At 40.2% G+C, this 24,415-nt stretch overlaps 1 protein-coding gene across 1 annotated transcript in view; it reads right to left on the bottom strand.

Annotated features, from left to right (window-relative positions):
* cacna1ha (calcium channel, voltage-dependent, T type, alpha 1H subunit a) overlaps positions 1–24,415 on the bottom strand; it is a 295,360-nt gene that overhangs the window by 236,004 nt on the left and 34,941 nt on the right. The window contains exon 5 of the mRNA XM_060840534.1: positions 3,454–3,763. Within this exon, the coding sequence (XP_060696517.1) occupies positions 3,454–3,763 (310 nt within the window). The remainder of the gene's footprint in view (positions 1–3,453; positions 3,764–24,415) is intronic.

The raw sequence follows: 24,415 nt of genomic DNA, 5'->3' as shown, positions 1-24,415 counted from the left end.
CCTTTCTGCCACTCTGATAACAACTCACTTCTCACCAGAATTTCGAGAACTCACTGGCATTCCTTGTACTCTTGCCACTTTTACATGTCTGTGAAACATGCAGACAAGAGCTTTCAGTCTGGAGTTGCCCCCACACTATCTCTGACATTTGTCGTGGACATGATGGACAGGGGAAAAAATCAACAATCTGATGTGTGGGCAGGACCTGGAGTTCCCTCATTCGTGATGTGGAGAGCACTCCGACTCTGACTGCCCTGAGTAGCTGACTATTTCTAACTGGTATTGAAAGATGCCCTTGCCTTACTATGCCAGGACCCCTAAGTGAAGGCTACACGCCTTGCTTTGACTGAAGCCTGCTGGCAACTATTACAAGCTTCCTGGCTATGTTGTGTCTCTGTAACCTACAACATCCTTCGTCACTATCCACAGAAGAAATAGAATATAGAACATTACAGCGCAGTACAGGCCCTTTGGCCCTCAATGTTGCGCCGACCTGTCATTCCATCTAACTTACACTATACCAGGTACATCCATTTGCTTGTCCAATGACGACTTAAATGCACTTAAAGTTGGCAAATCTATTATTGTTGCAGGCAAAGCATTCCATACCCTTACTACTCTCGGAATAAAGAAACTACCTCTGACATCTGTCAATATCTGTCACCCCTCAATTTAAAGCTATGCCCCCTCATGCTCACCGTCACCATACTTGGAAAAAGGCTCTCCCTGTCCACCCTATCTAACCCTCTGATTATTTTATATGTCTCTATTAAGTTGCCTCTCAACCTTCTTCTCTCAAACGAAAACAGCCTCCAGTCCCTCAGCCTTCCCTCATAAGATCTTCCCTCCATACCAGGCAATATCCTAGTAAATCTCCTCTGCATCCTTTCCAAAGCTTCCACATCCTTCTTATAATGCGGTGACCAGAACTCCAAGTGCGGCCGTACCAGAGTTTGTACAGCTGTAGCATAGCCTCATGGTTACAGAACTCGATCCCTTTATTAATAAAAGCCAAAACACTGTATATGCCTTCTTAACAATCCTGTCAACTTGGGTGGCAACTTTCAAGGATCTGTGTACCTAGACACCGAGATCTCTCTGCACATCTACACTACCAAGAATCTTACCATTAGCCCAGTAGTTTGCATTCCGGTTACTCCAACCAAAGTGAATCACCTCACACTTGTCCGCATTTAACTCCATTTGCCACCTCTCAGCCCAGCTCTGCAACTTATTTATGTGTCTCTGTAACCTACAACATCCTTCGTCACTATCCACAACTCCACCGACCTTAGTGTCACCTACAAATTTACTAACCCACCCTTCTATGCCCTCGTCCAGTTCGTTTATAAAAATTATGAACAGCAGTGGACCCAACACTAACCCTTGAGGTACACCACTGGTAACTGGACTCCAGGATGAACATTTTCCATCAACCACCACCCACTGTCTTCTTTCAGCAAGCCAATTACTGATCCAAACGCTATATCTCCCACAATCCCATTCCTCTGCATTTTGTACAATAGCCTACTGTGGGGAACCTTATTGAACGCCTTGCTGAAATCCATATGCACCACATCAACCGGTTTACTTTCATCTACCTGTTTGGTCACATTCTCAAAGAACTCAATAAGGTTTGTGAGGCACAACCTACCCTTCACAAAATCATGCTGACTATGCCTAATCAAATTATTCTTTTCTCGTTTTCTAGAGTAAATACTGTCGAAAAATATTCATTCAGTGCTTCCCCTATCTCCTCTGACTCCACACACAACTTCCCACTACTATCCTTCATTGGCCCTAATCTTACTCTTGTCATTCTTTTATTCCTTAAATACCTATAGAAAGCCTTAGGGTTTACCCTGCCCCTATCCGCCAACAACTTCTCATGTCTCCTCCTGGCTCTTCTGAGTTCTCTCTTTAGGTTTTTCCTGGCTACCTTGGAACCCTCAAGCACCCTAACTGAGCCTTCACACCTCATCCTAATATTAGCCTTCTTCTTCCTCTTGACCAGAGATTCCACTTCCTTCATAAACCACGGCTCCCGCGCTTTATGAGAGCCCAATACGTCTGGCTGAGGCATTAAAAATAAGCAATGCAAGGCAGGGATGCTTTGAGCATCGTATAGGATTAAATTCAATGTGGACTACATCAGTAGGCAAAGAGCCCAGAGACGTAGCCTGGACCAGTCCATGAGCTGAGCACATATCTTGAGCACAGTGCCTTTGCAGCAGCATTACAATGAGAGCTGCCTGTGCAGCCCGAGGTACAATATTAAAGTGCACACAGGTCTTATGAGTGGATCAGAGATGGTGCCATGAGATGCTATGAAGGTTCATTGATGTGGTAACATAGAAGATGCCAATGTCCATCATCGAGGTCCTATGTAGCTACCAGCAAGCTGAAGGTGCCAAGTCTTCACTCTGTTTCATGACATGTTGTCTCAATATCTACCTTGTTGGGTGAGTTTTGTAAGACAGAAATCTGAATATTAGACAATAGACAATAGGTGCAGGAGTAGGCCATTCAGCCCTTCAAGCCTGCACCGCCATTCAATATGATCATGGCTGATCATCCTTAATCAGTATCCTGTTCCTGCCCTATCTCCATAACCCTTGATTCCACTATCTTTGAGAGCTCTATCCAACTCTTTCTTAAATGAATCCAGAGACTGGGCCTCCACTGTCCTCTGGGGCAGTGCATTCCACACAGCCACCACTCTCTGGGTGAAGAAGTTTCTCCTCATCTCTGTCCTAAATGGTCTGCCCCGTATTTTTTAATGAGGCATCTTGGACTATCAACAAAGCGCTTGACAAGCAATAAGTCTCCTTGATGGGCAAGTCACTGCTGCCTAGCAAGAAACTCTCCACACCACTTGTCAAAAGCATACAAGATGGAGTGGGATACCGCTGACTTTGAAATAGCCTTCATCGGATTTCTCATCCATTTTTGCCACAAATCTCACCATTTTCCACATGCTCAAACTCCTAAAAAAAATCTGCCTTTTGTATCTGTTTTCACAGCAGAAGACACAGAAAGCATTGTAGACAATCAACAGGCATAAGGGAAAAGAAACTTACAAACAATTGTGACCATGAGCTAAATACTAGGAAAACTAATGGAACCAAACAATGAGCAGCTCCTTGAATCTGACAGCCTTCATTCTATGATCTTTTACAGTTTCTATAGTAGTCACATGAATGTCACAGCGAAAGACACATAAGCAATGGCTCAACAATAGTCAAATTTGCTTTGAATCTAGTAAAACTGAATTATTCACTTTTATTCAGTGAACATGAAAGACTTTGTTATCATAACTTTAATGGTATTCGCAAGTTATTCCTAGACTATAGAACTTAGTCACGTGGGATTAAATTGTAATAGGAGTAACTTACTTATATAAATGCCCAAAAAATGAATAGGAAAATAAATATTTATGATAAGGGACCTTACCTGAAAAATGGCAATCCAGGCATATCCTATATTATCAAAATTAATGGCACCCTTATGTGGGTTTACATCTCCCGTTCTGCACACATTGTAATATTGATTCCAGTTTATGCAACCACTTGCATTGTTCATTTCCAGGCTATATCTTGGGTGGTTATAAGAATCCAAGGTAAGAAAACATTCGGCTCCATTTTCTTTCAAATTTGGAAGGTCCTGACATTTCTGCATGCCATTGTCCCGTGGCAGTGAGCAAATAAATGGAGTTTCATCACCTTCTATCTGATAATTTGGAGGTAAAGAAACATTGTAATACCTAAAAAGTAAGTGAGAGAATTACCCTGTATTAATAGTGTAATTATTTCTTCAGTATTATTTAGTAAATTAAGACAGAAAGGTCATAATTCACAAACAAAGAAAAACTGTGGACACATCCCTTATTGTTAAAGTATGCATCATAAAATGGATACTCAGTTTTACAGTTTCAAATGAAATTCAGTGTTTTTAAAACATTTTCTTATAAGCAAAGATTGTTAGCATAAACGTTAGAGATTTATTTTATTGTTCTTCAAGATCTAGGTATTTTTGACAAGATCAGCATTTATTATACATCTGTAGTTGCCCTCAAACAGGTTCTGGTGGGATTCCGTGTTGAATCACTGTATTTCAAATGGTGAGGGTGTTCCCGCTTTGTTGTTTTTTTGTGGAATTCTAGTGACAGTGAAGGAGCAATGATAAATGCCCCATCGGAATGATAAGGGATTTGAGGTGATTGTGTTTGCAGATACCGAATACCTTTGTGCTTCTAGGTGTTGGACGTCATGCACTTGGAAGGATTTTTGTAACATTTGGACCTGTGTTAGGATGGTAATAATCTGATTTAGAGAATAATGCAAACATTGTCCAACAGTAATCTCCATGTTCCATATTTGGCACTGGAGACAACAGCTCTTCTGAACTAGTGTGCAGTGTCTATCGCCCACATGAGACTGAGAATGGGATTTTCCATTTTGGAGTTAAAGTATGACACAGATGTTTTAGATGGTGTCACATTTAGGGCGGCACAGTGGCTCAGTGGTTAGCACAGCTGCCCAATAGCGCCAGGGAGCAGAGTTCGATTCCCACCTCGGGCAGCTGTCTGTGTGGAGTTTGCACATTCTCCCCATGTCTGTGTGGGTTTCTTCTGGGTGTTCCGGTTTCCTCCCACAATCCAAAGATATGCAAGTCAGGTGGATTGGTCATGCTGAATTGCCCTTTGTGCTAGGTGCATTAGTCAGGAGTACCTATAGGGTAGGGAAATGTGCCTTCAGAAGATCGGTGTGGACTCGTTGGGCTGAAGAGCCTGTTTCCATACTGTAGGGAATCTAATCCAATCACATCTTCCATTGCCTGTAGAAAGTGCTCCAGAGTAATCACAAACTCTTCTGCTCATTTCATAGGAGAAAGTGAGGACTTCTCAAGTGGGTTCTAGGGTGACTTAGACACATATGAGTGGTGGGCAGATGTTCCTATCCCCACCAGTACAGCCCTGACTCAAAGATTCTGGAGACACATTTAAAAGACATTGAGACACCCATTCCCCTGCTACAAACCAGTTAATCCTTCAGACATTGATCTTTGCCACCACACAGCACCAGAGATTTCTTATCTCTCCACCCTTCAAGCTCTCTGCCTGTATTCCTGATAAGGGATTTTGCCCGAAATGTCGATTTTACTGCTCTTCGGATGCTGCCTGAACTGCCATGCTTTTCCAGCACCACTCTAATCTAGACTCTGGTTTTCCAGCATCTGCAGTCATTGTTTTTACCAGAGATATCTGTCAAGCCTCAAGAGATGACTCTATGCTTTAATGAGACCTCATTGAGCATCTACTCCAAACCATCTGGGACAGAAATGAGGCTTGTTCCCCTATAGAAGGAAAAGGCCCTGTCATCAGACCCAGACTGTCTGTTCTCAGGTTTGTAATGATGCTCCTTCTTTAACAAGGTTGTGCTGTATTTGGCTTTCTCTTCAGAGAGGTCATAAAAACAGTGATTCCAAAAGGTCTGGGTTTAAACACTTGAGCATGCTTTCAAGGTTAAAAAAAAAACACTTGTACAATGAAAGGGTAGTGGTCAGTTCTCTCAGCTTTTCTCAGTGGTTTGGTTTTAGCAAGCAGAGTTGTGAAGCTGTTGGACCCAATGAAGCAGGTCCACGCTGATCCCCCATTTATCTGACATCTTTGTTGTAAGAATCTGTGTTTGATTTTACCTTTTTTTTGCAAAGGGGTGTTCATGGGGATTGTTGCAAATATTTGGGACAGCATCATTAAGTTAGGATAATCTTTTGGGTCTTCAGATATGTTGTTATTCTGTAATCTGGTTTTTTTTAAAAAGTGTTTCATTCAGTAATCCTGCAAATATGTTCTGTTTGTTTGAAAACAAATGGTTGAGCCAGCTGCCTCACTCCTGGAAAATCCACTTCACACCTGCTTAAAACAACGAGCAATGTTAGGGTCCAGACTACTTTCTTGAAATATTTTAAGAGGGTTTGACCTAGTCAATAACAGTTTATACATGGGGTCAACACCTCTAGCAGGCATCAGTGCAGTGGCATCCAATGCAGGAAGAGAATCAACAATTCCCTACGCTTGGCAAGGCTAAGTACCACATCTTCTCTAAGTAACCTCATACACATACAGCTTTCACTTTACTTAACTCTACCGTGGTACAGTCATGTCACATGGGCACAACCACCTCAACATCACATGCATGTGTGCATTGAAGGGCTTACACTCAGTATACTGACAATCTTCTAACACTTTCTACTCATTTACTGGAGAGGATTCACTTCCTGGAAAGATTATGCATGCTCATCAAGAGCCCATGAGCACACTTTCATCACACACATCTTTTCTCTTTCTTTTATTGCAGGACAAGCTGGCACACAATAGGGAGGAAAGGACCCAGACAGACAGAGCCCCTTACAATCCTCAGCTCATTCCAGGAAGATGCAGTTCAGCTGGTGAGTGAAAACCAAGACTGCTCCAGCACCAATGGGGAGATCAGCATTGGAGAAGCCAGGGAGCATTGTTGTTGTCTGCTCTTCTCAAAGGTCAGGATAGTAGGGAAATGTTAACATTTGTACACCTTGTAATACTGGAAGCTCATTCATAGGGAATACTCAGTCTTTTCAAGATGTCACTTAGTTAGGTGAGGAGTGAGGATACTGGAGAGGGAATGCATAGGTTTAAAAGCAAAAGAATATAGCAAAATTGCAAGGCAGTATTTGAGTAATGACACCCAGAGTGGGACAGGAAACGACAGAGCATACAAACAGGAAAAGAAGAGCAGGAAAGAAGAGCAGTAAAAGCAGCAAAGGGAGAAAAATGGCAAAAAGGAAATAAAATTAATGGCTCTTTACTTAAAGACACAAAGTATTGGGACAAAATAAATGAATCAATGGTCCAAATTGAGGTATATGGGTATATCTTAAAGCCATTATAGAGACATAGATAGAAGGCGGGAAGGAAAGGGTGTTGAGTAGCTTTGTCAATACAAGATGGAATACACTTACTGGCAAAACATGATCTTGGATCCAAAGATACAGAATCCTTATGGGTGGAGGTAAGAAATAAAAAAGGGAAGATGATACTGGTGGGATTACTCCAGTTAGGCTCCCAAACAGTGACCATACCATAGAACAGAGAATAAATCAGGAGATAATGAAAGTTTGTTAAAAAAGGTAGTACATTAATCATGGATGAATTTAATCTTCATGTAGACTGGGAACATCATATTGCAAAGGTAGCCATGAAGAAAACTTCATCAGGTATATTTGGGACAGTTACCTAGAAAGATATATTGCCAATCCAACGAGGAATCAGGCTATTTTAGATCTGGTAATGTGCAATTAGACACTTTTATTAAATGATCTCAAAGTGAAAAAGAGCCCCCAGGAAACAGCGACCAAAACATGATAGGATTTAACACTTAGTTTGTAAGCGAGACACATGGGACAGAATCAACTGAGTTAAGCTTAAATGAGGGTAATTAAAAAGATGTGAGGCAAGTAATATCTGGAATGGACTAGGAAAGGAGTTTAGCAGAACACATAGTTGTTGAACAATAACAGACATTTAAGAAAATAATTCATGACTCACAACAAAGATATATCCTTGTGAGGAAGAGAGATTCCAGGAGGGTATTAATCAAAAATGGTTAACCAAGTTAAGAATAGCATCAAATTAGAAGAAAAAAAAACACAATATAAGGATTAGTGGTAAACCATTGGGAAACCTTTAAAAAACAACACAGGATGACCAAAAAGTAAAGAAAACAATCTAACTATTCGAAGGTAAAGTTGGAATAAAGGAAGCAATTTCAAGATGGCAACTTGTACTGATGGAGTTCCACAGGGATCAGTTATTCACAAATTATATTCATGACTTGGATGAGGTACAATGCCAATTTGAACATAAAGACTGATGGGAGGATAAGTGGTGAGGATCACTCCAAGTTTACAAAAGGATATAAATAAGTTAAGTGAGCAAAAACATGACAGATAGAATATAAAGTAGGAAAATATGAGGTTTATGCATTTTGACAGAAGGAATGGGGGAGCTGAAAATTATTTAAATAGAGAAGGGCTATAGAATGTTCAAGCTCAGAGGGATTTAGAGGGCCTTATACATGAATTCACAAAGCTAGCTTCCAAGTTTAGCTTAAAAGAGGTGAAGCAAATGGATTACTGACCTTTAGTTTAGAGGGAATGGAGTACAAAAGTATGGGGGGGCCTTTTTAAAACTATACAAAAACACAAGTGAGAAAACATCTAGAATTTGATAAACAAATTTAGTCCCCTTATTCGAGGAATGATATACTGGTATTGGAGGCAGACCACAAAAGGTTCATTAGGTTGATTCCAAGTATGGAAGGATTTTTTTTATGAGAAAACGTTGAGTAGTTTGGACCTGTCCTAATTGCATTTTACAAGAATGAGAGGTGGCGTTATTGAAACAAGGAAGGTTATTAGGGAGCTTAATAGGGTAGATACTGAGAGATTATTTCTGCCAATTGGAGTCTGGGACCAGAGGGCAAAGTTTACATTAAAAATTGCCTGTTTGAGACAGCGATGAAGAGGAATTTCTTCTCTCAATGGGTAAGCAATCTGTGGAATTCTTTGCCATAGAGGTAAAGCTGGGTAATTAAATATATTCAAGGCTGAGAAATGGATTTTTAATCAGGACGGGAATCAAGGGTTATGGGGGAAACACAGGAAAGTGGAGTTAAAGATAATCAGCCATGATCTAATTAATGGTGAAACAGACTTGATGGGCCAAATGGTCTACTCCTGCTCCAACCTCTTAAGGTGTTATGGTCCTCCCTAACAATCACACATACTATCAGAGGCTGCATCCAGTGTGATTTCAAATGACAATTCCTTGCTGCCAAAATGACATGCCTATGGTTGGAATGTGCATTGCTTGGGGTTCAGAAAGCATATCAGGGCACCTTACTAGCCTCATTGGCAATAACCAGATTACTTTCAGAGAGGGTGAAGCAGAACCAGTCACATGTGGCCAAGACATGGCAATGATGCCAGACACAGTCACCCACAACTTAAAACTCTGCTTTTGCTCACCCCCTCCCCTTGGATGGCTGTGGCATCACTCCAGAATGACAGAACATGTATTGTTTGAGATCTTTGGCTTATGCCAATAGTGCAGCTGCTAGATCATTTTTGCCTTCTTTGCTTCATTACTTACTGTATAGTTCAGAGATTACGATGTGTTGAGAATCGGGCAAAATATTCTTTAGATCACTGAGTACTTGAGATCTCACTGGGATGTGATTATTTGAATACTGTTATGTTGGCAATCCTACAGTTTTGGGCAGCTGAAATAGATTGTCCATCAGTTGGACTTTTGATTTATCTGAGGTCAGTTCAGTTCGCCAAAACATGATGCAACTCGGCACACCCTTCCAGCAGAAAAACTCTTCAGCTATAGCCATTTCTACTTTGTTAGAATGTTGAGCAGTAACTTTGATACTGTTTCAACATGTGAGATTCAGTTATATCTTGGGTCATTCAAGTATCAGTAACTCACCAACTCCTCCCTATTCTGTTACATCCTCACCATTTTGTCATCCTTGTTGGATCTGTGATCCTTTAGTATCTCCTCTTTAATTTGCCAGCAGTTACTGTCCCCAACTTTCTCTGGAGCTCCTAGACATTGAGATCTTACTGCCCCTTTGGAGCTTTGTCCCTCTCCACTCCACCTTACACCACTATATATTCCCTGCTCCGACCTTTCAAAACCCCAAGAGCTTATGGTTGCATCCCTCCTTGTAACCACTGCTTATGCAAGAGCAGGCCCCCAGAGCTGAGCTGCAGGTACAAGATGGCGGTCATATAGATGATGATTTGGATGGACATCTCACAAACCCAGACTGACTGACTGTAGGCCAAGATCCACATACACTACGGTAAAAGCCCTATCCCGGAGGAAGGTTGATTGATCAGCATTGTGGATATCAAGTAAAATGGAAGAAGCCAAAAGCAGATTGCACAAGTCACACAACAGAAAAGAAACAGCATTTTATTTAGGGTGCCCTCTTTGAGATAACTATCTAATTAGTCCACAATCCTGTGATTTTCCCCACAGACCTTCAAATATTTCCTTTCCAAATAAATAAATGAGGATGTAAAAGCTCTATCGTACCTCTATCTGCTAGTTTCTTACATCACATTTGTGCCTGCAAATTTATATTACAATCCGGTCTCCAACAAGTTCCAGGTTTGGAAAAGTAGGAAGCCCAAAATTAATTTCAAGTTAGAATATTGTCAGCTTTAGGTTTAATTTCAACTGTTCAGTGCCACAATTTACTCAAGAATTTTTTTTGAAATTCATATTCAGGCCTTTGTTTCTATGAACATCCTATTTAGTAACTACCTATTTTTTGACCTGAAGGCCTGAAGTCCTTGCTGGAATATGACTTCACAGGCAATAGATGCAAGCTATGTGATCATACACACCAACCCTTTTATTACCTGTGTTATGAAGTTGAAGGTATATACTATACCTTTAAGAGAGAGTGAATGCTGTTCTGAACTGATAGCAAACAAGCACCTATGATGACTAGCTAGCAATCACAGAGTGTACTGGAAAATTGAAAATATGCAACATTTGGCTGTGAAATGGACACCTGAATTGATTGCTGTTTTAATAACAATTCAAATTTAATCAGTTCAAATTATGTCCCAGGATATTAAAACCCAATCGCGTTTGAATTTATTATTTTGCCAGCATCGAACCAATGAGATGATCCAATACTGGAGTTGTAAAAAAAGCAGGGCATGTTGAAAGTCAGACAGAGTAACTGCTATCGCATGAGAGAGAGAGAGAGAGAGAGAGAGAGAGAGAGAGAGAGAGAGAGAGAGACCCAAAAGCTTGAAATACTATCAAAGGTATCTTTTTCATGTGAAACATCTTCACAATAAAAAGAAAGAAGACAACCTGGGGGGTTTTCAGCCGGAAGAAGACAGACACCGCAGATGACAGCCACTTTATAGTTTTGAAATTAAGTTGACATAGTTTTAATAACTGCTTTTATTGGAACAGTAAAGGGGGGGCTTAGAGTTGTGAATAGCTGTTGTTTAATTTTCATGTTCAGAGTTAAAGATTAAATTGATATTATTTTCTTTAAATCATCAAATTTGGGAGTTCTCTGTCACTCATATTTTAACAGATTATAAGGTTATGTGAGCTTTTCTGGGTGTTTGGTTTAATTAACAGAAGGGTTCACCGGCGTGACATAACACCTGGTTCCAGCAAGTGCGGAGTTGCAGCAGGGGTTGCTGATAATAGCAGATTTCAGACAATTTTCCAAGGTGAACCACAGCACCTGACTTTCATCTAAGTAATGAATTTAGCACAGACAAAATATCAAATCTTCTATAATTTTTAAATTGCTGTCCTCTTGTGTAAAATGTTGCAGTTCACTCAGAATATGTTATAGGAATATGCATGCTCCATTTGTTCAACTTGTTATTGTACTCCACCTCAGCAGGAATTTTTTGAAAAATTCCATTCAACAGAGAAAGTGACCAAGTGTTTACTTCAAAGGAAGTCATTTTCAAAGGCTGTGAGAAACATAATGTATGCTTGCTGTTACCTGCTCGAATGTACTTTCAACTCCATTTGAAAGCACACAGTTCCACACACTATGCATACTGTCTAAATGGTTCCTGCATGAGTCTCAGAGTTTCAGCAGGCTCTCAGAATTGTGGGTTAATGCTGGCAGGAAGTGAAGAGACCACTATTTTAAAACCATTATTAACACACAAGCTTCTTGCAGTAAGGGAAGCAATTAGATCTTGTTTGACAATAGAATCCATGATGATCATCAACTTGGAGGTGACAAAACCAATTTCAGTTATGCTACTGCTGTTCAAAGTAATCTACAAATTATACACCTGTTCTGAAAGGTTCAGAATTATTAGATAAATTAACTGAGTTACTGGATCATTGTTGAGTTTAAGAAATTTTGACAGCCTTCTCACTAAAGCTTTTACCACAAGCAACTGTAGTATCATGCCATTGCTAACGATAACCATTCACTCATATACTCAAAGTTGGATTATCAGATTTTCTATTTTTCCAAGCATATTTAATGTCACCCTTCTGAACTCTACATTCTATGACTTTAATATAGGATAAATGAACTTGCAAAAACAGAACCTTGCTTATGAAGCTACCGACAAGCCTCTTAGCAAAGCATCTCAGCAAAGCATCTCTGTTCATTTGGAAGTGATTTTTTAAAATATGCAATATTTCTCTTTTTTAAATGCACGTAAAATGAACATTGCATATAGAAATATGATGTATTATAGTCAAGATTTCTTTGACCAGAAATTTCCCAAATTAACTAAGGGCTGGATATCTTTATAGGCTTCATATATTACTTGGGCCATAAGTTATGCTTTAACTAAACTCCAACAATAAATCTCAGAATTCTTTTCTAATGGTGAAATAACAAAAAAATTATTTTCCCTCACAACTAAGAAAACTTTAACATTTTTCTTATTGTATTTAAATGTGGACACTCCACATCTATACCGTCCACACGGACTCTGTTTAAGCCACATTGGCATCAGTGACGCACTTACTTTCAGAATTAACTATTTGCAGTTTGAAAAACAACTGCTATGTCATTTGTTCGTTTGCTTCAAGGATGGCTGGATCTTCTTCATAAATTTTAATAAATAACTTATTATTACTATAATTTTTATACGTGAGCAAAAATGTCAAATCTTCTATTCATGATTAGATAAGCAGCAAATGCCATTGTGCTGTGGCACAACTAATTCTCTGATAGTCCCTTGATGGTAAGATTCATCAATAGTTGACTCAGGTCACACACAAGGACACTGCAGAACAAAAGCAAGATTATTACGACTGCTATATTAATGATCTTGAATCTGAGGCAGTCCCTTAGGATTAAGATTAACGTTCTTCCATTCTGGTTTTATGGGTTCTGAGATAGCTGATAAGTGGGTGATTTCCAGACTCAGGGCATGTGATGTTTGAAGGGTGGGGTAGGTTGGTTGTTTGGAGGTTTGTGCACTCTGATGCCCTGACTTTGCCTCTACTCATTCCTGATGAAGTCTCTCTGTACGATCAGTGACATTGTGGAATGATCTTTTGTCACTTTGGTCAGTCACAAGCCATTGACTCCCAGAAGTTGATGGGGATGTTCCACCTCTTCAAGGTTGCTTTGAGAATGTCCATAAACGATTAAGGTGTCCACATGGAAATCATCCACTGTGAATGCAATCTAGGTACAGCAGATGCTTTGGGAATCTGGTGTCAGGAAAGCAACCCACCTGTCCAGCCCAGTGGAGCCAGTTCTAAGTGATTGGTACCTTGATACTGGACAGATTTTCCTGGGGCACAACTTTGCCATTGAACCCTTTTCTTGCCGCCAGATTGGTGCCTCCAATAATATTACATTCTTCCATTACTATATCACAGAATCATAGAATTGTTACAGTGCAGAATTAACAATTCAGTCCATAGTGTCTGCACTGCTTCAGAAACAAGCATTATGATTTACTGCCATTTTCCTGCCTTTTCCCATACCCTTGTACATTTTACCTAATCAAATAACCTCCCTTTTCAATGCCTCAGCGACTGTGCTTCCACCAAACTTCCAGGCAGTGCATTCCAGACCCAAATGACTCATCAGATAAAAAAAGATTCGCACATCACAATTGCTATTTTTGCAAATGACTAAATCAGTTCTGTCTTGTTCTCTACGCTTTTACAAACAGTAAATTTCTCAATAACTACTCTATGCAGACATCATGATTTTGAAATCAGACTTGTCAGATCGCTTCTTAGATTTCTTTACAAGGAGGGAAGTCCCACATTCTCCAATCTACCCTCACAGGGGCAGCATTGTGCTCTCTCTGTCATGCCACCTTCAGTGATATATGTCTAAATACATCCAGGTCCTTGCTCCTAAACACCCTTAAGTATTCTATCGCTTATTTTATATTTTCTGTCCATGTTCTTCTGACCAAAGTGTTTCACCTCACACTTCTCCATGTTCCACATCATCTGCCAGCTATATGTCCACTCGACCGACAAGTTCTGTACTGTCATCTTCAGAGTTCGCAATGATTCCAAACTTCATAATATCTGCAAATTATAAAACTGGCCTCTCAACACTAAGATTGTTAATCTATACGGAAAGTCAAGGGTCCTAACTGACCCCTGGGGAATTCGACTAAAGACTAACAAGATAGCATGGATATCTACCCTGTTTCCCATCATTCGGTCAATTTTGTATCCACTTTGCTCCTGTTCCTTTTATTCTCTGAATTGAAATGTATCTCACAAGTCTGCTGTATGGCATTGTATCACATTCCTTTTGAAAGTCCTTGTACATCACATCAACAGCACTCTTCTTATTGACCTTTCATGTTAATATCATCAAAAAGCTCCAGAATGTTAGTTAAACATGATTTCCCCTTTCAAAAATGGATTTCCCTAAACATGCCAGTTTTTTCCATGTGAATACTAATTCTAGAATCATTTTCTTGGAGTCATAGATATGTACAGCAAGGAAACAGACCCTTCAGTCCAACACGTGGCTTTGCGAATGGAAAATCATGTCTCACAAGCTTGATTGAGTTTTTTGAAGAAGTAAACATAGAGGATTGATGAGGGTAGAGTGGTAGATGTGATCTATATGGACACAGTAAGGCATTTAACAAGGTTTCCCATGGGAGGCTGGTTAGCAAGGTTAAATCTCACAGTATACAGGGAGAACTAGCCATTTGGATACAGACCTGCTCAAAGGTAGAAGACGGAGAGTGGTGGTGGAGGATTGTTTTTCAGACTGGAGGCCTGTGACCAGTGGAGTGCCACAAGGATCGGTGCTGTGGCCACTACTTTTCGTCATTTACATCAATTATTTGGATGTGAGCATAAGAGGTATAGTTAGTAAGTCTGCAGATGACACCAAAATTGGAATTGTAGTGGACAGCAAAGAAGGTTTCCTCAGATTACAAAAGGATCTTGATCAGGTGGGCCAATGGATTGAGAAGTAGCAGATGGAGTTTAATTCAGATAAATGTGAGGTGCCGCATTTTGGGAAAGCAAATCTTAACAGGACTTATACACTTCATGGTAAGGTCGTAGGGAGTGTTGTGTGACAAAGAGACCTTGGAGTGCAGGTTCACAGTTCCTTGAAAGTGGAGTTGCAGGTAGACAGGATAGTGAAGAAGGCATTTGGTATGCTTTCCTTTATTGGTCAGAGTATTGAGTACAGGAGTTGGGAGGTCATGTTACAGCTGTACAGAACATTGGTTAGACCACTGTTGGAATACTGAGTGCAATTTTGGTCTCCTTCCTATCAGAAAGATGTTGTGAAACTTGAAAGGGTTCAGAAAAGATTTACAAGGATGTTGCCAGAGTTGGAGGATTTGAGCTATGGGGAGAAACTGAACAGCCTGGGCCTGTTTTCCCTGGAGTGTGGGAGGCTGAAGGATGACCTTATAGAGGTTTACAAAATTATGGGGAGCATGGACAGGATGAATAGGCAAAGTCTTCTCCCTGGGGTCAAGGAGTCCAGAACTAGAGGGCATAGGTTTAGGGTGAGAAGGGAAAGATATAAGAGACCGATGGGGTAACTTTTTCACACAAGAGGATGGTATATTTGTGGAATGAGCTGCCAGAGGAAGTGGTGGAGGCTGGTACAATTGCAAAATTTAAGAGGCATTTGGATGGGCATATGAATAGGAAGGTTTGGAGGGATATGGACCAAGTGCTGGTAGGTGGGACTAGATCGAGTTGGGATAACTGGTTGGCATGGACGGGTTGGACTGACGGGTCTGTTTCCATGCTGTATATCTCTACGACTCTATGACTCTCTGCCTTCTAGTTTTGGACTCACCTACTCTGGGGAAAATACCTTGACTATTCACCATATCCTTCATGATTTTATAAACCTCTTTAAGGTCACCTCACAGTTTCCAATGCTCCACAGAAAATAACCCCAGCCTATTCAGCCTTTCCCTTTCGCTCAAATCCTACAAACCTAGCAACATCCTTGTGAATCTTTTCACAAGAACCTTCCTATAGCAGCGAGTCCAGAATTGAATGTAGTATTCCAAAAGTGGCCTGACCAATGTCCTCTACAGTTTAGACCAGAGTGGTGCTGGAAAAGCACAGCAGGTCAGGCAGTATCCGAGGAGCAGGAAAATCGACGTTTCAGGCAAAAACCCTTCATCAGGAATAGAGGCAGGGAACCTCCAGGGTGGAGAGATAAATGGGGTGGGGGGGCTGGAGAGTAGGTAGCAAAGAGAACAGTAGGTGAATGGGCGTGGGGATGGAGATGATAGGTCAGAGAGGAGGATGGGGGAAGGTAGCAAAGAGTACAAGTGCACTGTCCTCATGACCTGTCCTACCTGCCAATCTCCCTTCCCACCTATCCGCTCCACCCTCCCCTCTGACCTGTCACCTCCATCCCCACCCCCATTCACCTATTGTACTCTTTGCTATCTTCCCTCACCATCCACTCTGACCTATCACCTCCATCCTCATGCCCATTCACCTATTGTACTCTTTGCTACCTTCTTCCCAGCCCCACCCCCTGCCCCATTTATCTGTCCCTGCCTCTATTCCTGATGAAGGGCTTTTGCCCAAAATGTCAATTTTCCTGCTCCTCGGATGCTGCCTGACCTGCTGTACTTTTCCAGCACCACTCTGATCTAAACTCTGGTTTCCAGCATCTGCAGTCCTCACTTTTCCCAAGTCCTCGACAGCCGCAACATGACCTCCCAACTCCTATCCACAATGCACTGACCAATAAAGGCCAGAGTACCAAACACCTTCTTAACTAGCCTGCCTATCTGTGACTCTGCTTTCAAGGAAATATGAACCTGCACCCCAAAATCTCTTTGTTCAGTAATAGCCTCAGAATCTTATTATAAAGTAACATGCTATCCCGAATACTTGTTTCAAGAAGTTTCCCCACCATTGAAGTTAAACTAATTGATCTATAATTGCTGGACTTATCTACACAACCTTCTTGAACAAAGGAATGGAGCAGATGAATGCCTACTAAACCTTTAGTCATTTTCGCCATTAGATCTTTTTGAATGGTGACCTGTTGAATACCTTAGAGGTGCTGTCTAAGTATAAGTTATTGTTCACTCTATAGCCTGGATAATTGCACAAGGAATTTAGGAAAAAGTATTATATGTAAAATGTAGAATGTCCTATAATAATGGCTTTCAGTTTAATGTTTAATGCACAGATTTTTCCTGGTAATAGCTGATAAGATAGCAATGGTATTAGTGCCTTGTGATGTCAAGGATAAGCATAATGTAAATAAGCTCATTGTATTGTCTCATAATGCATTTACCTTCACAAAGGATTATGCAGGAGATTACAAACTAATGTACCACTTGCAAGAATTATTGTTGGCAATTTTCTTTGTTTTCTGCCAGTTTATACAAGATGATAAGTAATTGCACAGATTTCAGCTACATGCTTTTATGAACACTATCACAAAACCTTAAAGGAAATTTTCTATTAAGGAAGTTCATATGTTTTGCTTTTTATTTTAGTTTTTGTGAGTAGCAAGTGACATTTTAATGATTGCTTGGTATTTCTAATCATAGGTCTGTGTTTAGTCTTCTTTAAATTGAGACAAGCTATAATGATGGCCTACCTTGTATTGAGAATGTTCAATATTCTGTGTCGTGAGAGCAGATAATTAGTACCTCAAGCAGTTGTGCTGCTTTATACTGTGTGGAAATGTTAGTGAATGGTAACATTCTTCGCATAATATTTAATCTTTCTTATACAAACTTGGAAAATGCCTTATTCGTTCAACACAAAAACAATTCTCCTGAGAAGAGGAAGGAGTATGTACATAACAAAACATGAAACTGACTTTATTTTATACTGATTCTTATATGGGATTCTAATGATCATGTTCCATCCTAAAACTAGGGGCAATTCATCAAGAGGAAAATGCAAATCTGAATGTGTCAACTTGTGTTCTCGTTGGTTATCTCTGAATTAATTCATACTGAGAATAGATCAATCACCAAACTCTAATTCAGATTTCAAGATAATTTTTCTTTCTCCTTACAGGTAAAAGGAAACAGTTCAACTGCCTATTCTGGGGCTTCAGCCCAACCTGTTTAAGATGTAACTTTAGGAGTTAGGTTGAATCATAAAAATAGAGACTGTTCAAGATGATGCAATTTGTGTTCAAACAGATGTTTTTTAACAAACATTCTCCATTCTCAGAACTTGAAGATTTAATTTTTGAAATAGCCATTGCCTTTCTGAATGTTGCCTTGAGGTAACAAATCAATGACACAGATAATAATTGAAAGGGGAAACATTATGTCTCCAATTACACAATTTAAACATAAATATTAGTAGTTATAACTCAAGAAATTGGACTTAAAAGAGAACAGAGCATGATAATAAAAGTAGGAATTTAAATGAAAAAATGACTGAATATTCAACAAAATCTACATTTGCACCACATAGAATCTATGGATGTTTGTGCATCTAGCATGCACAACAAGAATAGCACTGCAAAAGGAAAACAAGATGTTTCTGCTTTGTCTGTATCCACTGATAATGTCAAATGCTCAAAGATCATGTATTGTATGGTAAGACAGTTCCACTGATAGTGTGCCAACCACACTAACAGATGTACAGTACACAACCCATTGTGCCAATATGTCATTGCTTAAACTGCCAATTTTTCTAAATTTGAGTGACATTGCCAAGTTAATGCAAATCCTGCCAAGTTTAAAGACAGCTTTATACTTGTTGGGTGATGCCACTTGGGAACTGGATCGAGATTTTCCAAAATATTTCACTTACAATTGTCACAAGTACAAGATTACAACCTTTTCAGTCTGACAGAGAATTTGAATACAAATGTCATAGATTGATCTAACCAAGTCTGTAACTCAACTAAAAACATCATAAGAAAATGATGCTTTCTTTGATCAGTGTTTAATTTTGCATTGCACTGGCAAAAGTATTACCTTCTAAATGTCTCTGAATTTTCCTGGGATACTGTGAACTATAAAAACTCAGTCTTAGTCCAGAGTATGGATTTCAAAGAGTATTCCTTTTGCAAGCATTAAAAACTGACAATTCCTAACCATCTGTTACAAGAAATGATTGAGGCAAATCATGTTGATGTAGTTAAGAAGAACCTTGATATTTATTATATACAAATATACATATAATATTAAGATGACAGACAAGGAAAGGGCAGACAAGAGGTTCAGTAATTGGCCTTGAAGGATGTCTGTGTGCAAAATACCAGTACACACTAATTGGGTCAAATGACCTGTTTCTATGCCACAGATTCTATATAACATTTGAGCTTCCTATTGGGAAACAAGCAAACTCTGCCTCTAATCTCATCCAATCTGCTCCAAACATCTGAGTCATATTCTCAAAACGTCCACGCGTACTTTTCAATGTAAACTAATAGATAGTGAGTGAGCAGAAACTGGAATCCTGACTGACAGTTTTTCATTCATACCCTAGAGGCGCTGAGAATAATTATGCCACTGTTCCCATAGAGACAAATGGGCTTGGCAGAAATTAATCTGAGAACTTTATAACCTGTATGATTCAGCTTGAATCTTGAGCAAAGCATTTTGGGGTTTATCGTACTTTGACAGTGCTGCTAAGCAGTTAACTTTCTCCATGGTATTGAGAACTTTGCAGCAGTGGAATAATCACACTTCCAACATGTTGATTTTTAACAAGATTTATTTCTGATTTATTTGGCCAGGAAGTGGCACAAGTTATTCATGATTCCATCCTCACTTTACAGACAGATAAATTACTGTCAAAATGCCTCACATAACAGGTTTGATCCCAGACTTTGTTAATATCAGCCAAAGTTATTTTGTGTCTCAGTGTTGAAAGGAAGGAAAGGGAGACACCCACAATCTGGCTTTCATAAAGAGGTTGAAACTGCAAAGAGCTATGCAGATTATCACATTCCAATGAATGTTTGTTTGAAGATTTTAATGAAAATGTCACTCATTTACATGCCATATGATTCTCTCCTAAGTAGTCAGGACTTCCTTAGGGAATAAAAATTAAATAGTGTCTGTTGTAATTTTAAAAAAATACCAGTAGCTTACTGAATTGGGGGAAAGAAACAACAGTTTATACGAAGATTAGGCTAAATGTAAATATAAACTGTTGATAAAGGGGAGAAGCAGAGGAAAGAAATTGTGACAGCTACAAAATCTACAGACAAGTCAAACAATGCAATACATGAGCTACATAATTCCAAACTAAATTTTAAATAGAAGAAACAAATCCTATAGGAAGGATGTTGTGAAACTTGAAAAGAGTTCAGAAAAGATTTACAAGAATGTTGCTAAGGTCAGAGGGTTTAGCTATAGGAAAAGGCTGAATAGGCTGGGGTTGTTTTACCTGGAGCTGAGGGGTGACCTTATAGAGGTTTGTAAAATCACGAGGGACATGGATACGGTAAACAAACAATGTCTTTTTCCTGGGGTGAGATTTAGGATGAGAGGGGAAAGATTTAAAAAGGACCTAAGGAGCAATTTTTCATGCTGAAAATGGTGTGCGCATGGAATGAGCTGCCAGAGAAAGTTGTGGAGGCTGGTACAATTACCAACATTTAAAAAGAATCTGGATGGATATATGAATCGGAAGAGTTTAGAAGGATATGGGCCAAGTACTGGCAAAAGGGACCAGATTAGATTAGATTAGATTAGATTAGATTTACAGTGTGGAAACAGGCCCTTCGGCCCAACAAGTCCACACCGACCCGCCGAAGCGCAACCCACCCATACCCCTACATTTACCCCTTACCTAACACTACGGGCAATTTAGCTTGGCCAATTCACCTGACCCGCACATCTTTGGACTGTGGGAGGAAACCGGAGCACCCAGAGGAAACCCACGCAGACACGGGGAGAACGTGCAAACTCCACACAGTCAGTCGCCTGAGTCGGGAATTGAACCCGGGTCTACAGGCGCTGTGAGGCAGCAGTGCTAACCACTGTGCCACCGTGCCGCCCACTAATTTATGATATCTTCTGGTCAGCATGGACAAGTTGGACTGAAGGGTCTGTTTCTGTGCTGTACATTTCTATGACTCAAAGATGTTTCTACATTACTTCTGTCAGTAGTTACAAGTGAACTTTAATAAAATTTTACACTGCCAGTTAAGAAATGATAATCAGTTACTAGGACCATGGTTGCGTTACATCTTCTGCATTGTATAGACTTGAATAATTAGTAGAATCTGCTTAGCATTTCAACGTCCTTCTTTCAATGGCACTCTTATAAATGAGTGGAGTTCCCTTAACCTTGTACACAGTAAATTCAATTGTGGACTGAGTTAATTACAAATAATATAAATAATAAGCATGGGTTATTCTGTTAATTTGAATTTAGGAACCGGAGCAGATTGTTCAGCCCCACCTGTTTGTTCCACCATTTAGCTGGATTGCTGTCTTACGACCAATTCGACAGGTTAAAGAGGGCAGAGAGTTCATCCTTCCTCACCTGACTGGAATAATTTGGCTAGAATTTACAATTGGCTGCAAACTAGAAATACATCTATCACTCCTCGCATTTGGAAGTATTTCTTACCCTCTCTCTTGTTACATCCTTCTCTAATATTTAGACTATGCCCTGTAATCTTTGACTCCCCAACTAGCAGGACAAGCTTCTTTCTTTCTTCTCTATTTATTACCCAAAATTAAAACTTCCATCAAATCCATCCCTTAGTCTCTTAAATTCTAATGAACACAAACTTTCAAATATAATCCTTGGATTCCTGGAGACAGGCTTCCTGTCGGAGGTGGGAATCAGGACTGAGCCCAAATTGCATCTCTTTTCATTTCCAGCTTGCTGGGAATGCAATTTTGCCATTTCTGAAGCATTTTCTATGCTTAATGCACATATGACTCTTTAGAGCAACAATATAAATATTATTAAAACTTATGAAACTTTACAAAGATGGATTTCATTGAAAAGCCCATGAATTGTTATTCCTCCATGTTGAACACTGCTTGGAGGAAGGACTGAAGTTGGCAAGGGCACAGAAAATACACTTGGTTGGGGGGCTTCAATGTCCACTACTAAAACTGGCTTAGCAGTACCATCACTGACCAAGCTGATCAAGTGCTAATGAACATAGCTACTAACCTGGGTTGCAGCAAGTGGCAAAGGAATAGATACAAAGGAAAAACATGCTTCACCTCATCTCTCTTCCAAACGTATGCCTTCAGGGTGAATTAATCATGCTAAATTGCCTTGTAGTGTCCAGATGTGGGATGCTTTTTCTAGGATCAGTGATAGGCGAACACTCAGTATGCCAAACTGCCTCTTTCTGTGATGTAGGGATTCTATGATTCTCATCCTCACTAATCTGCCTGTTGCAAAATGCATCGGCCCATAACAGTATCCTAAAAGTGACCACTTCACAGTCCGTGTGGAGATGAAGTCCCATCTTCACATTGAGAATACTCTCTACTGTGTTGTGTGGCACTGTCACCATGCTACATGAGACGAACTTCAAACAGATTTAAGAACTTAGCACCGGGCATCGATAAAGGTCTGCGGACTCTCAGAAGCAGCAGGATCATACTTGAACACAATTTGTAAGCTCATGGGGTGGCATGTCCCAACTCCATAATTATCATTTAGCTAATGCAGCACGGTGGCTCAGTGGTTAGCACTGAAGCTTCACAGCACCAGGGAACCTGGGTTCGATTCCTGCCTCGGCCAACCATCTGTGAGAAGTTTGTATGTTCTCGCCGTGTCTGCATGGGTTTCCTCCAGGTTTCCTCCCACAATCCAAAGATGTGCATGTTAGGTGGATTGGCCATGCTAAATTGCCAGTAGTGTTAGGTGCATTAGTCAGGGAAAATGTAGAGAAATAAGGGAATGGGTCTGGGTGGGTTACTCTTCGGAGGGTCGATGTGGGCTTGTTGGGCCAAAGGGGCTGTTTCCACACTGAAGGGATTCTAAGTTCTAAGGGAGTCAACCTGATTCAAAGAAGAATGCAGGAAGTCATACCTAATAGTAGGTGGTGATCTAGGAGCCTGACAATATTCTAGCAGAAGTACTGAAGGCGTGTGCTCCAGAACTTGCCACACTGCTTGTTGGTGGTGTTCCAAAAGAGATACAATACTTTCATCTACCCACAATACGGGAAATTGCTATATGTCCTGTACATACAAAGCAGGAAAATTCCAACCTGGCCAATTACCAGTCCATTAGTCCACTCACAAAAGGTGTCATCAACAATGCTATCAAGCAGCACCTGCTAATCCCCAGCTCACAGACACTCAGCTTGGTGCACACCAGGTCCACTCAGGTCACAATCTCATTACAGCCTTAGTTCAAACATAAACGAAAGAGCTGAATTCCAGAGGTGACACAGGAATGACTACTCTTGACATCAAGGCTGCATTGATGGAGGGTGAAATCAAGAAACCCTTGAAAAACTGGAGTCAATGGGAATCAAGGAGAAAAAAATCCCCATTGGTTGGAGTCATACCTGGTACAAAAGAAAATGGCTGTGGTTGTTGGAGGTCAGATAGCTCAGTCCCAGGGACATCCTCACAGGGTAATGTCCTAAACCCAAACATTTTCAGCTGTTTCATTAAGGACCTTCCCTCCATGATCAGGTGAGAATTGGGGTGTTTGCATTGCAGGTCCTGAAGAAGGGGTACACACAAAACGTTGACTTCTTCACCTCCTGATGCTGCCTAGCTTGCTGTATTCTTCCTGCTTGTCTACCTTGGATTCCAGCATCTGCAGTTTTTTTGTCTCGAGGCAAACCTAGGACCTAGCTGGCAGGGTCCTCCCTTCGACAGCACCCATTACCTGAAGGAGTACTTACCAAGTGGAATAAAGGAGCCCAGACTAAGATCCTCCTTCCTCTGTTTTTTCCAATCAATACCTCAGCCTCACCAAGAACTTGCCACCTGGGGTCCCAACAGACCCACCCAACCCCAAGCATCCCATGATCTCCCGAAATGCACAATTATCAAAATTAAAGATAAAAATATAACAATGCTACCTCAATACCTTTGACACTGACCAAAATCCTCTATTTATTTATATTGATTTAAAAAATCATTGCAGCATTTCTCAGATTTCTAAAGGGTGAAAAAATCTTAACTATGCCTTTTTAAAATGTGCTAGTAGAAGGACAAAATAACAGGTGTTAGTTACTTAGCACGTAGCAATGTAAGACCATTTGGAAAGAGCACAGCTCTGGCAGAACTAAGGAATAGTGTGCTGAATGCAGCGTATTTATCAAAGTGACTGTTCAGTGCCTACTGAGCATTTCTCTGTTGTCAAATTCAGTACAAAAAAATTCAGTTTTCTTTGCCACAGAAGAATAGATTGATGTATGATTGTTAA

This window comes from Hemiscyllium ocellatum, chromosome 20 (genome assembly GCF_020745735.1).
Source record: "Hemiscyllium ocellatum isolate sHemOce1 chromosome 20, sHemOce1.pat.X.cur, whole genome shotgun sequence".
NCBI classification, from domain to species: Eukaryota; Metazoa; Chordata; class Chondrichthyes; order Orectolobiformes; family Hemiscylliidae; genus Hemiscyllium; species Hemiscyllium ocellatum.
Note: the sequence above shows the minus strand (reverse complement) of the source record. Positions and strands in the feature narration are given on the sequence as shown.